Source organism: Orbicella faveolata, unplaced genomic scaffold (assembly GCF_042242905.1).
Source record: "Orbicella faveolata isolate gen_17 unplaced genomic scaffold, um_ofav_v1 contig_24, whole genome shotgun sequence".
In the NCBI taxonomy this organism is placed as follows: domain Eukaryota; kingdom Metazoa; phylum Cnidaria; class Anthozoa; order Scleractinia; family Merulinidae; genus Orbicella; species Orbicella faveolata.
In genome coordinates, this window is record NW_028301552.1 from 23,697,930 (window position 1) to 23,712,353 (window position 14,424).

Genomic DNA, 14,424 nt, shown 5'->3' on the forward strand with positions numbered 1-14,424 from the left:
TATGGTTTCTTCCTCGTTGGCGCCAGACAGCGCTTAGACGTTATCATCGGCGTCCGCCATGTTCGCACGTTTGGATCCTTGTTGGTCTTCTTCGGCAGAGCTACGTTCTCCTCTCTTGTGCTTTCCTTTGGTCTTGCCTTTATCCAGCATATAGTAGTTTTTATAGAAGTAACCAGAGAATTACTCGATTTTTTGGGGACGATATTGCTCCCTCACAAAGTGTGCGTCCCCACGCTAGCCCCGCGCATGCCCCCCCTTATCTGTTTTTCTTTAAGGTAATTACCCTGAAATAAAACTGCACATAGATTTTTGTTCAAACTTTGTCCAATAAATATTTATCATATGAGAACTTTAATTATAAAATGAAAAAGGGGGGGTGCCATGCTCGTTAAGGAGCAGTGAGGCATTGAAAATGCCCCATTTTAGCGTCATTTAATGCTTATTACAAGAGCGCATTCCAAGTTATTGTAAACTCTTTGTGAGCCCAGACTCATGAAAACACGCTTCAAACTACAGTCAATACTTTTGTCGGACACAAATAAACTTTTTAAGTTCGATTTTGACAGACAGCTGTATCCTCGTTAAAATATTGGAACCAAATTGCTTGCCACGGCTATCAAACTGCAAAATAGAATAGACTACAGTGCAGTTGCTATTTTCCTTAATTATTCAATTTTCAACATAGAAATCAGATCAGTCTTTTCTCACGCAAAGCTAATGATTAGTTGATTAAAATGACTGGAAAAAAATTTGGGGTGCCCGAGCTCGTTAGTGAGCTATAGCCATTTTTCAACTGATAGAACTCAATATCAAGGCAAATCCGCTATGTTTTCAATGTGCGCGTGCACGAACGCGCACTAATGACGCCATAAATTACGCGCAGTAAGGATGCGCAATGCAATACTGGGGAATGACCTTAAAAGACTCTAAACCTTAAGGAAGGGTTTGCCTCCAAAAATAAGGGGCACTTCGGCTGCTTTTATTATTCAATTCAGAGCTCTGTCTAATAACCAAGGTATGCGATACCTTCAATTCATATATACCATAAGCGGCTGAGGTTATCAAGGGTTCAAAACGGAGAGGGAGACTAGGAACCAATGCACTTCTTTAGCTCATGCTCTTGCTTGGGAGACTTCTGACCAGTTTGTGTTTTCTACCGTGGACTCGAAAGTAAGTTGGACAGGAAGACTGGAAGCTTCAGAGATGCCGAGCAAAAAGAAGAAATTCAATGCTCGATTTCCTCCGGTAAATTCGTCTTTCTACTAAAAAGGCTCGGATAGTGGCATAAACTAATTTACTATTTCTGTATCGCTAGGCTCGGATCAAGAAAATTATGCAAACAGACGAGGACGTCGGCAAGGTTGCAGCGGCCGTACCTGTTATAATTTGTATCCTTAAATAAGTACAGGAACAAGTAATGAAGCTTAAGTTAGTTCATTCTGGCCTGACTTCAGATACAAGAAGGAAAAAAAGCTCAATTTACGTGGAAAAATGTACTCATCCAAAATTGAATATGATGGCATCTAAGCGATGTTAAACTTTGTGAGGGTCGATGTTGTTGTTGAAGTCTTTATGTTTATATATTTTTTCCTTGGAGGCGCTGGGTTGATTGATCTCCAAAATAACAAAGGTCTTTGTGGAATTCATTTTTACTAGTTGATTCAATAATTGTTTCTGTCCTTAACAGCTTTATTCTGTAGCCAAAGCTCTTGAGATGTTTGTACAGTCACTTGTAGAAAGGGCGAGTGAATACACTAGAGCGAGAAATGCCAAAACCATGACCACGTCCCATCTGTAAGTTATTGCAGGTTTTCTGCTCGTGTTACTTCAACAGAACATTTTTTGTGTGTTCCTCGTTCATTAATGGAACACAGTTTTGCTTGCTAGCTGACCTTTTGAGGGTGTTGTTGTGTTTGTTTTTTTCATTAATCTGACAGTTGTAGGTGAGGTGATTCCACGTTCTTAATGTCGGTCAATTTATATCAGTTAAGACATTTTTATGGCCTTTTTAACATTTTAAACTTGTGAATTGACTAATATTTATATTGACAGTATCAGTATAAGCTGTATTTTAATTAGACAGATATCTTTTGTAACCTAGATCCAGGATCCTTTTTGTCAATGTGTATTAATCATTAATGTTGTTCCATTTCTTTTGTGCCCTAATAAAGTGTGTTCCTTTTAAATTATAATAATAAAAAAACAATAATAATAACAGCAGTAATAACAACTATAAAATGACGATTACAAAAAGCATTTAAGCAAGAAAATTAACGAAAATAGAGCAACATGACATTTCGACGAATTCATGTCATCATTGGCAAATGAATAAAATATTAAAAATAACAGCAAGGCATATTTATAGAAATTAGGATGTGAGGAAACAAGTAATTAGTGAAGGTGACATGAGAGCACTCAGGTAAAACGTTTCGCATGTATGGAATCTACTTGCGTGTTGAGTTTCAGTCTTTTGTTCATAATCCAAAGCATTTCGAAGATCAAATATTCAAGTTTGCAGGGCATTACTTTATGACTTTAAAATTCTTAATTAAGTCATTGGGTGTTAAGCCATACTCGTCCCTGAAATGATATCCAGTTACCGTAGAATTCCGAAAGTAACGGCCCCCGTTACTTTTGGATTTAGCAGGCCCAAGGAGCCACTACTTTCGGGTAGCCGTTACTTTCGGGTAGCCGTTACTTTTGGATGGTTAAAAAACGTTTGTAATTGGGCAGTCATTTTACACAAAGAAGACACGTTACATGATACGTATGAAAAGGTCATTCCGGTTACGTATTAACCTGCGATCAGGCGTTACGTATTTATTACCAAAGCATACTGTAACCAAAAAAGGCGCCAAACGTGTGTACAATACAATGAAAAGTAGCATTCATATTATACGGGAACTAAATACTGTATTATTTGACTCTGATCATACCGTATCTGGCACATACAGCCCTTATATGTAAGTATGAAATTAAATCACAAATATTTACTGTTCAAATGTTTCAGTCCTTTGATCAGTCTTGCACTCAGGCTGTTCCATCCGCACTTCGCTTGAGAGCAGAGAGTTTTTCTTTCAATGTCTTCTTTAAATCTGTACAGCCCTAGTACGGTACCGTATCACCGGTAGTTATTTTATGCAATGCTTTTGGATCGATTTTGAAAATACACACAAGAGACCACTGATTGGTATTTGCTATAAATAAATAGGAAATTATTCAATTCACTGCCAAGTTGTATTTCTAAGCACTTACCGTGCTGTTTGAAACAGGCGTTACATTTAATACAACAGATTTTATTGTTTTTGAGTTGTCATTTTTGACAACTACTTTCCTTCGGGGGGGGGGGGGCATTACTTTCGGGATTTAATAGAAAGATAAAAGATTTATGTTACTTTCGGGGAGCCGTTACTTTCGGGGGGGGGGGCTGTTACTTTCGGAATTCTACGGTATAGAATGTCATCTTGTTCTATATATTGATGGAGGTGGCGGCAATTGTACCCAATATGATGTGTATCGCACAAATCACATTTGAATTCATACACTACACTTTGCTGACACTCAGATGATCAGTGATCTTTTTGCTTATGAAAACTGGCTTTTTGTAAAACAGTGCATTTTCAATGTTCCAGTACAGAAAGAGGGAAGCTTGCCTTGATTTCACACTCACACAGTTTGTAATCTACGCTTTGTTGTTATCGGATTCTCCATATTTAGAGGCAGTGGCTCTTAAGATCTTGTTGAATGTTGTGGCTAACAAATACAGGCTGAATAGAGACATGAATCTTCTGGCTTAAATCTTTAAGTTGACCTTGTGAAGTATCAGCTGAGGCCTGGTCTTTGAATGGGAGGACAATGCAAATGGGGTCTACAGCATCAGGTTTGGCCAGTGAAGAAACAGGCTGATCAGATGCTTTTACCACGATGAAATGTGTGATGGTGGAATTAATTACTTTGTCCGGAAATTTAAGTTGAGAGAAGAACAATTTAAGGCGATCGTACTCTTTGGAGTTGTACGACCAACTGGAAGAAAGCATGATCTTTACCAGGCTGCGTTTATATCGGTCATCAACACGACTCTTGTGGTGCAACAAGAGGCCAGTGTTTGTGGGTTTCACATAAACTTTTGTCCCAGTGTATGTAGACTTGTTAAGCTGCTCTTTGCCGAGAAACAGAAGCATGCCATTGTTTTCCATCTCCATGGTAAACTTAATAGATGAATGACGGTGGTTAAGAGTCTCAAGGAAGACATTTGCTGATGTTTTGTTGGGCATAATGGTTAACATATGGTCCACATATCTCCTGTAATATGTGGGCATCTTGCCTTTGTGTTCCAGGGTTTCTTCAATGCAGCACATGAAAACACGACCAAGCTAGGAGCCCATGGCAACACTATTGGTCTGTTTATATAGTTGACCATTAAACAAGAAAAGCTGGTCCTTTATTGCCCCTCTCAGAAGATCAATGAGGTCTTGCTTACTGAGATTAAGGTGGTGCATTTCATTGAACCGATCATTCAAGAAAGCTCTGTCAGCAAGTAAGTGTATGGTTTCTTCCAAAGGCACATTGGTAAATAATGAAGAAATCATAGGAAACCAGGACATCACCATTATTGATTGTCAGTGTATGGACTTTATTCACAAACTCGAAGGTGTCAGTTGTCATGTACTGGCTGTTGGCAAGAGGTTTGAGTTTGTGATCTAGCCATTTTGCCAGTGCGAAGTTGTATCTCTGCGTAGCTGACAAAACAGGCCGCATAGCTAATTGCTTCTTGTGTGTTTTGGGCAAACCATAGAGGTGAGCTAGCTTAGAGCCAGATGGAAAAACTGAAGCTGCAATTTCATTAGGCAGGATTCATCAAACATGTGATTCGAGTTCCTTCTCTTTCTGATGGAGAGGGTGATAGTACTTCGGCCTCTGGATCAACCACCCTGAATTTGGTGACATCATTTATGTATGCTAGGAGGCATAAATATTCATCCTTGTCCATAATGAAGACACCAGATCCTTTGTCAGGTTTAGTTACAGTATTAACTATTTCATCATGTTTCTTTAACTGATGAATAGGCTTCAAGGGTGTTTGTGTAGGTTTAGGTCCCTTTTAGTGGATATAATTTAGTGCCACAGATTGAAAATTGGATGCTGTGAGGTCACAAAGATCATCTGATAAATGTGGCTTGAGTTTCCAGTAAGCTTTCTCAAAGCTAGCCTTTACGTCAATCGAGAGTGCATGTTAGGGATGGCAAATTTTGGCACAAGGTCTGACTTATGGTCTCTGGCTGAGTTCCTAGCCTGCGGGTTCTGACGCGATGACCTCCTCCCTGTCCACCTTGGCCTGTTGGCCACCAACTGCTCCCTCATCCCCATCGAGGGAGTATTTTTCACCAGGCTCACAGCAAACTCTTGCAACACTGAGTTGTCATCATGCCACTACAAGGTTTAAGTCAGCAGCTCAGTCCAAGCTATGTACCTTGTGTGAGTTGCTGCTCAACTTTGGTCTTCCCTTGAATGACTTCCCATCTTTCAAGAAAACAGACAGGCCTAGAGAGGGGTGTCACACAAGTAAACCTGACATTCCTGATGTCCCCTACAAGCTTCCCTTCCATCTTGCATGCCGTTTCCCAAAGGCCACCTGGAAGACAGTCACAGACGCTTGGAGCGGCTACCACAGCGTCCCACTGATTCCCTCTGATTGTCCCCTGACCACTTTTATCACACTGTTTGGCCACTGATGATACACATGAGCACCTCAAGGATTCCTCTCTTTGGGAGACAGCTATAATTGTTACTTTGATGCCCTACTACTATCCTTTGAGCGCAAGGGATGCTGGGTCGACAACAACATACACCATGACTCTGACCTGGAACAGCCCTGGTGGAGAACAATAATTATTGACTTCCTCACGCTTGTCGGTCAGGCTGGTATTGTGCTCAACTGACCCGCATAAATTCCAGTTTGCGGAGAGAAGCGTAGACTTTGCGGGATTCAGAGTGTCAGATACCACTATTGAACCACTCCTGAAATACTTAGATGCCATCAGAGACTAAAAACATGGCTGACCTAAAAACAGTCCCCGGTCAGCAGGTTTACTGGGCCAGCGGTAAACTCTGCACATACTGTTGAAACAAAAAATACGTGAGATCAAAACTTAACTGCAGCATATCTCTCAGCATTTTACAGGACAAATTTATGTAGTTCCAAAAGGTTTTTAGATTTTCCTATGTTTTTCCATTATTGTTTGTATCCACAGAAAGAGATGTATCACATCAGAAAACCAGTTTGACTTTTTGAAAGACTTAGTAGCTAATGTTCCGGATCTACCTTCAAATGAAGAGGAACGAGATGGAGAACCCAAACCAAAAAGGTATGCAAACCACTTCTGCCGCAACAACTTAAGACCAAACATATTTCTGTTTCTCAAAATGATAATACGATAAAAAGGTTGTTAATTTTATCACCAGGCAATTTATGTTTTCCTGAAATGTTTCTGAGTTTGGTCATTATTTGTACTGCAATTTGGCCGTACACAAACTTTAGAAGATGCTCTAGATGGTATGTTTCATAATTTAGGAGATTTATCCTTGGTTTGCATTTAGAAAAAGGACTCCAAAAGATCCTGTGCAGAACAAAGAGAGAAAGAAGTCTGATAAAAGAAAACCACAAACCATGACAGTGTCTGATGAGTCTGAAGAAGTGGAGTCTGAGGTCAGGAATGTTTGACACTTAAGTTTGTTATGCATAAGGAAGGGACCATATCCAGTAGACTAGTTGTTTGGCTAGCAGCAGGTACCTTTCCCTCTAAGAAAACAAGAAAACAGGAAAACAGCCTAAATTCTCAAAAGACGCCATATATGTAAGAACCTTTTTGGGCTAACTTAATGTAGGTTCTCAAATGTGAGTTTTTACAGTACTAATGGTCCATTCTCTATCTTTGCCCCTTCATCTTTCTTAAGTTGATTTCCTTTAAGTGTATTATGGCACAATAGAGTTCTCTGGTTAACTGTTTAGTGTTGTGGATATCATTATCTTTGTAAGTTAACAAGGCTGTTAACTCCCAGATTTGACAGGTGTGAAATGCGTCAAACATAGCTTTAAGTTCACATCTTTCACATTGAATTATTTTCCTCCTTTGAATAACCATGACAAATAACTTCTTGGTCTGGCAAACTGTCTTGATGTACTGTTCTTGTCTGTTTGACATCCCAGAGATAGACAATCTACTGTAACTCTGCCAAATAAATAGGAAAAGGCAACTAGTTTGTAGTGAAAGAGTTGTTTCAGAATTGCCAGTCAGAGTAACTATAAAATTGTTGCCTCTTCTCGTTATAAGGGATTTCTCCTGTCCTCCACTCCACAAGTCAAAATTCTAGTTGTTATCCATATGAATTTGTCGGTTTGTCTGGCCCTATTTCTTAACTTCTGTATCATTTAGTGTAATTAAATTCTTGTTAGGTTAGTTTGACATGTGTAGTAATAGGAGAGGGAAGTTGTGAAATTCTACAAAAGTTGACATGTAATGGTAGGATAAATTTCAGTAATTTGCTAATTTATCAACCAGGAAGAAGATTCTTCATCTGAAGGAACTAGTAATCATAATAGTGTGATGCCACCATCAATACCATCCATAACACTAACAAGGCCCAGCACAGCTGACCACAATCAAGAGTAAGTATCATTGAACTCAGCTAAATGTTCATATAATCATTGTTTATAAGCGTGATGGGTGCAGTCTGATTGATCATTATAGCCATTCACTGTTGTATTTGTCAGTTAAACCACATTCCTATCATGGTTTATCATTTCAAGTAACCACTTGGAATGTTGGAATAACTTCACTGTTGTACGTCTAAACACGTCACTTGACTGAATATTCCCCAATTTTCAAAACCGTGCGTGTTACGAAAAAGATTTGAAGGATAATAAACACAATAGCCTCCATTTGGCGCGAAAATACGCTCGGATATTTGTCCTCGGACATTATCTGTTCCTCAAAGCTCACAGTTTTCCTCGAGCTACACTCGGAAATCTGTTTGTTTCTCGGAACAGATAATGTCCGCGGACAAATATCCGAGCATATTTCCGTGCCAAATGGAGCCTACTGTGTATATATCAGGACATCATAATAGTAGCCACAGCTTCTGATTGGCCAACTGTGAATTTGGTTATGGCAAATATAAAAAAAAGACTTAAGGTTACAGTATACCTTCAGGGGTGTCTCGCGCGCAAACGATGTTGAGCGTGCAGTTTAAACTGTAGATACCTAAACCCCCATATCAAATTAAAGCTTATGGAGCTGGCTATCAAACTATACCAAGAATTTTGAAAGAAAATGAATTGTCGAATTTTTCACGACCACTAAATGCGAGCGCCCGAATCACCTTTCGAAAGCTACAAGTCAAAGCGAATTTCGTTTTGCGCCAATTTAATTTTTTCCTCGGTTTCAGTGCCCAAAGCGCTTAAAAACCGTGTCTGCGTTTTGGCATATTCGATTGCAGTAAAAAGTTACAGAACATTTTCGAAATAGGATTAAAAAAATGTGGAGTGATCGTACAAAAATCGTTCTCGAAGAAAAAGTATTTCGAAATTAACAATTCCCAGACACGCTTTTGTAGTTTATATGTTAAACTAGCCACTGTCCAAATTTAAGAGCAATTGAACAAATTCCCTTTGAGTTATAACTCTTTAAAGTGTCTGCTTCAAGTGAAAAAATTTATTCGAGAAAACAGCGCTAAGAAAAATTTTCTGCTTCGCGAACAAACTCCGCCCACAAACGCCTTCAACTGGGTTCTCAGATAACTAAGCCAATCAGTGCAGGGAAAGTTTACTACCGTTAACCTCCTGGTGAAATTTACGCGCGAATCTCTAAAAAAACTCTTGTGTTTCGCAATGCGCTCAAGGAACCGAAGACAGAGAGAGAATTTTTCTGTAGCTCGGTTTTTCTTGAAGCTGGTCTGGCAAAATGGGGAAGACTAAAAAGGATACGAACGCTAGAGTGGCTGAGCGAAAGAAACAAACAAAAGACAGCGCGGAGAGCAACTGTGTGTGGGCAACTGTGCATGGATAATATTTCAAATGGTCTCAATGAGTCCGACGATTCGTCGATATCGGACTCATCAGAAGAGTCTCTGTCAGCATCCCTGTTATTGCTGTCAAGTTCCGAAATTTTTACAGAACCTTTCTTTCTTCTCACCACGAATATTTGCCCGCCTTATACGATAACTATAGCTTCATCCGCGTGGCGAACTTTCGCTTCTTCACTCATTGATGTATTTTCATTCGTTCTTCGCTGTTTTCGCTTTTTCGAACCGGTCCATGGTTTAAACGTGGTCTATGTTTACTTATAACTTAATAGAGACACGCCTAATATCAAAAATGCTGGGTAGTCAGAACAACAATGCTGATCAACTGAGTAGTCAATTCGTGACATCCATATAGGTAATTCCCGCGAAAATCGCCTCGGTTGATTGCATACGCGCCATAGGGCTGTCAATCAAGAGGTAAACTTTTACTTCCGGTGAAAACGTAAAACCGCCATTTCTCCGCCAATATTTAGCCTTTTTCAAAAATTGTTTTCAGAAATTAGAGATTATTCTTCGACCTCTATTTTGACCCAAAAACCCAAATTTGAAGAAAATTGCCGACCCGAAGGTATACTGTAACCTTAAGCGTGTTGGAAAACAGATATCTAGTGTAATTGCTGACCCATGTGTATTTTGTTTTCAGATGTGAATCGTCTTTAGTGGCTGTGAATGCCCCCAGACTTGGTCAAATGTCAGGAATAATGGGCAACTCATTAGATGAAGATGATGATTACGACTCGTGAAAACCTTGAGGAAGAGACATTTTACTTCTTTTTAAAATAATTCAACCCATGACATCCTGCTGTTGATGTTTTGCTGCCTTGGCAAAAGGAATTTTAATGCACTGCATTTGACTCTACTCTTACATATCAGAGTGTCTTACACATCAGCCGAGACTGCAGTGGTAAACCAGTCAACACGATGTATTATTGACTGATATTTCCACAAACTCTGCATGGAGTTTGTGTTATCTTGTAACTTTCATTGGATTCTATTAATTAGCATTCTTCTGGCAAATACATCGCTGTTTTTTTTCACGGATGAAAGTCTTCTAGTCTTGAAAGACGTCTTAAACTCCAAAGGAAACTAGGTACAACCATTACTGATATTACGTAATGCTAAATAGTGAAGCAAGTTTATTTCCAAAGGAAAGCTGTTTTTACTATGAGTATTTTTGCACGTGCCTTGAAGTCTTGACAATACCATTCTGATATCATGCTACTTATTTTTGTTACTAGTCTTGACAATATTTTCCTCTTAGTAATGCATTTCTTCATTGGTTATTTGCTGTTGTCAAGACGTTGCTGAAGACATTTGATGACGATAACGATCAGGACTAACGGACAAGGCTGATTGTCGACAAGTCATCTTTCAGTTGAATGCTTGACTAGCTCGAAGTCTTTAGATCACGTGGCATTTTGCTTCTTCATTGCATGCAAAATATTCGCTCTGTATTGTAATAAGCTGGTTCAGCAGTGAGTGCCTCAGATGGTTCAGTTCATACCACCTAAGGACTTGTGTAAATTAAACTGGATTAGTTGGAAGTCTCCAGTAACTTACTAGTGGTCGTCATTAATGAACTGTGTTGTCAGGTTTGTTCCTTTTTTACAAAACTATGTTAGCCTTGAGCAGTTTTATTGTACTGAAAATAAATTTGTACCAGATTTATTTTACTCGACTAGTATAATAAGTGTTTAACCCATCAAGCGCTCGATTGAACCAAAAAAAAAGCCACAACTTGTCGTATAGAAATTTCGGAAAACGAATATGTGGGGATTTTCAGTGTGGTAGTGGCTCGGTCATGGTTGCCGTGAGACAGCCCGGATAAGTAGGAGTTCTAACATCCGTTCGAGAAACTTTAATAGTTTTACCCCACCGACAGAAATAAGCGTGCCCTAAATAATTTTCTTATATTTTTCAAATATATTTATTTTCCGATCATCTAGGTGAAAATGAGAAAAGGCGGATACCTCTTAAGTTATTCCATTTATCTGAAAATTTTCAGTCGAAAACCCCGTTCTATTTGGTTTTCCATACAAATGGACAGCACCCCTGGTTTTTCTTTCGTGACCCTTCCACTCCGCCGACTTCCTGCTCACTCGCTGCTTTTGAAGCTTTCTCAGATGTTTATTCAGTGGAATATAGATTTCCATTTTTCATTCATCGAGTTTTTCTTGGAACCAGTACTAAATATCCTTCTTGCATATATATTGTAGCATATTCATCACATATATTCCCATGATAAAATACGCAGTAGATCCGATACCAAGGAAATGGAGCAGTCCTTTCCAATAGAGGGATTTGTAATGCTGTCAAATGGTACAAACTCATCCCGTCTCACTTCGTATTGTTCCATTGGTCGGCACATTGAAAATTTTCTGGATTGGATTTGTGAGGTTTCCTTTTATTTTTAAAGCAGATATTAAAATACCTCGCATCAAAATTCCAAAGCCGACCTCACAGGAGATGACCAGAAACGAGAAAACTAGAATGAGGGCGTGGGCTAAGACGCATGGTAAATCCATCAGATAACGAAATGAAGACAAGATTACAATGGACAGGGAGGGCAGCCGGAACTTTGGTACTGATAAAACTGAAGCGTTCTTGAAACTAGTCAATTTGAATACACTGAAAGGCGTAGAAAGAGGTCCAAGCGAAGGTGACTGAGCCGTCTAATTCAAATACCACCTGAGTCTCCTAACAACGAACAGGTAGACAATTTGAGTCCTAGTGACAGTAACAGTGACTGAAAAGAAAAAGTAGACGGCGCTCTTGAAACAGCACTGAGTATGATCTGTCCGACCAGGCTCGGAAGAATAACAACACTTACAACTCGGATGACAGATTTTCAGTGTAAGCGGGAATGACAGGAATGTGGAGTGGCAGGAAGTTGCAAGGACTTGTAACCTAATAATTGTTATAACCTCCCTACTTGCAGGGTTTAGTACAGTCTAAAAGATCCTATGGTCTTCAGAACATCTTCGCAAATCCTGGTGAATTTTTGGGTCTTTGTTGGCTAGTATTTAGAAGCCGTAATTTTGCGGATGCGAAGAGAAAAGAACTGGCATGTATAACACTGGGATTTTTTTTCTGAATTCTGCTTGTGGGAATGGGATTTGAGCACTGAGAAGTGGGATTTGCAAAAAAAATTACATTTGGGCTGGGAAATACCCAGGCCCCCTATATTTATGGTTACACTATATGATTGTTACACCACGAGTACACTGGAGCAGGCGTACTTCTTCCTTGAGTAGTCTTAGACAAAAGTTCAGTGAAATGAGGCCAGCACACTCAAAATTTCAGTATACAAAGGCAATAGTTTGTGCCATACCTTCCTCACTTCCTGCTGAAGCACAGAGGCAAAATGATCCTGCAGAACCTGTGGACTTCGAAAAAGCCGTTCGACAACACCGTGAGTACGTTCTTGCGTTGAAAAATCTTGGATTAGAGGTGATAGAGCTTCCTGCAGACGAAGAGCATCCAGATTGTGTGTTTGTCGAAGACGTGAGTGTAGTGTGTGATGGAGTCGCCTTAATTTCCCGGCTTGGTCATCAAACGAGGCGTGGGGAATCCGCTAGAATGAAGTCAACTTTCGAGGAACTTGGATTGGTGGTGGCAGAAATGAAACCACCAGCTGCTTTAGACGGAGGAGATGTACTTTTCACTGGGAAAGAATTTCTTGTGGGGCTCTCTAAGAGGACGAATCAAGCAGGAATGGAAACTTTAGCCAAAACATTCCCCAGTTACCCTGTGACGGGGATTTCAGTAACCAGCCATCTTCACCTCAAATCTATGATGACGATGGGCGGTCATGACATCATCGTCGTTGGCGGAAGTAGCGAGGCTCAGAATGCTTGGATTGAAGTCGAGAAAAAGGCCAAGTTTCAGTATGAAAAGCTTGTAGTTTCTGATGACACTGCTGCTAATTGTCTTTTTGTCAATGGAACATTAATACATTTGGTTGCAGCTGAGATTCCCGACAGTTTCGAGGCGTTTAATCAAATTTCTTGTCCAAAGATGGAGCTCGAAAATTCTGAGCTTAGTAAAGTTGATGGTTGTCTAACTTGCCTGTCTATATTGATATGATATATTAAATCCATTAATTAATTTAGTTTGAGAAACTGTTAGATTACCGCTTGCAATTTAAAACATTGTCATGCCACTTTTCTGAATTTTAGCAATGCAAACCTGATTAGGAATTTGGGTTTTGCTAAAAGCAGGCCCGCGGTCCACAACCCGCGATGGACGGGGCGGCCCAAAGGCCCTGCGGCCCGCGACCCACGGCCCGCGACAGCCTGGCGTCTGGGAGGCCTGGTGGCCTAGTCCTGATTTTCCACAGTTTTTGAGTTATCTTTTTGTAAAAAAAAATGCCTCTTAGTCGGCGTGTCAGGTATGTTATGGACGGGTCAATGGGTGAGTGAGTGAGTGAGTGAGTGAGTGAGAGATGTATGTATGTCACACCAATCAGATTGGATCTACTATGAACAGCCAATCAAATTTCTTGTTGTAAAGGTAAATGGTTCGTGAGAAACACAAGGTATGTATAAACACAAGGACTTTGGTAATTGAAAAATAAAGAGTGACGTGTATGTTGCCGGTTTGTGATTTTTAGTCCGGTTTGGAGGGGAGTGTGACAGTTACATACGTACATTGGGTTGTTTTAGAGTGCATAATTTTCAGTGTAATGGTGGCTAGTTATGAACGAGATGAGTCTTGAGTTTTGAAGCAGTTCATGAGTAGTAGGCAAATGGCACGAGTTATTTTTATTTTTAATTACAAAGGGTAACTTGATACTTTTGTCTTCACGAATCGTCGGTTCTAGTTCTTAGGACATGTTTTAGAGGAGACGAGACTATTTAGATTAGAAGCAGTTCTAACGTTTACAATAGTAAGTGCAGGTAACGATTGTTTTGTTCTTATTGCATGCAAATATAACGAGATATTTTTATTTTTCAGTTACAATGGGTAATTTGGCACTCTTGTTTTTCACAAGGTAGTAAATTCAATTAGAGCTGACGAATCGTCGTGACTTGTTCCCACGAGATGTTTGCTATTTTTAGTTACAAATGGTAACTTGACACTTTTGTTTTTCATATGGGAGTAAATTCAATTAGAGCTTACAAGTTATCGGCTATTGTTCCCAGGATATCGAACAAAAAAGAAGCTTTCCTTTCTAGAGTGTTTTTACGTCTCTGCAGTAGCAGTTTAATATTTTTATTTGATGGGCATTTTATGACATTCTTTCCAGTCCGATATTTTTAAAGGTAAAAAGTATGAAAACTGTTTGAAGACTGTGTGGCACCAAGTTAAAGTGCAATTTAATTAAATCAGACTTTCAACGTG

General features: G+C 39.6%; 3 protein-coding genes across 3 annotated transcripts; 2 read left to right on the forward strand and 1 right to left on the reverse strand.

The window, feature by feature from the left end:
* The first annotated feature begins 1,130 nt into the window (after positions 1–1,130).
* On the forward strand, positions 1,131–10,754 carry LOC110060872 (uncharacterized). The gene is made up of 7 exons (XM_020767714.2): positions 1,131–1,245; positions 1,316–1,388; positions 1,701–1,794; positions 6,252–6,365; positions 6,598–6,706; positions 7,560–7,666; positions 9,725–10,754. Exons 1-7 carry the CDS (start codon positions 1,204–1,206, stop codon positions 9,822–9,824), a joined length of 639 nt encoding a protein of 212 aa, XP_020623373.1. The 5' UTR covers positions 1,131–1,203; the 3' UTR covers positions 9,825–10,754.
* LOC110060771 (uncharacterized) lies at positions 3,418–6,253 on the reverse strand. The gene has a single exon (XM_020767601.2). It carries the CDS (start codon positions 4,356–4,358, stop codon positions 3,714–3,716), a length of 645 nt encoding a protein of 214 aa, XP_020623260.2. The 5' UTR covers positions 4,359–6,253; the 3' UTR covers positions 3,418–3,713.
* Positions 10,755–12,282: 1,528 nt separating the features above from the next.
* Positions 12,283–14,424, forward strand: LOC110060677 (N(G),N(G)-dimethylarginine dimethylaminohydrolase 1-like). The gene has a single exon (XM_020767497.2). It carries the CDS (start codon positions 12,283–12,285, stop codon positions 13,165–13,167), a length of 885 nt encoding a protein of 294 aa, XP_020623156.2. The 3' UTR covers positions 13,168–14,424.

Excerpts from the sequence above, each read along its gene's own strand:
- LOC110060872 (XM_020767714.2), top strand. The coding sequence starts at position 1,204 with ATGCCGAGCAAAAAGAAGAAATTCAATGCTCGATTTCCTCCG. Across the intron at positions 6,366-6,597 it reads GGAGAACCCAAACCAAAAAG|AAAAAGGACTCCAAAAGATC; the intron begins GTATGCAAACCA and ends GTTTGCATTTAG. Across the intron at positions 7,667-9,724 it reads ACAGCTGACCACAATCAAGA|ATGTGAATCGTCTTTAGTGG; the intron begins GTAAGTATCATT and ends TTTTGTTTTCAG.
- LOC110060771 (XM_020767601.2), bottom strand. The coding sequence starts at position 4,358 with ATGTGCTGCATTGAAGAAACCCTGGAACACAAAGGCAAGATGCCCACA.
- LOC110060677 (XM_020767497.2), top strand. The coding sequence starts at position 12,283 with ATGATTGTTACACCACGAGTACACTGGAGCAGGCGTACTTCTTCCTTG.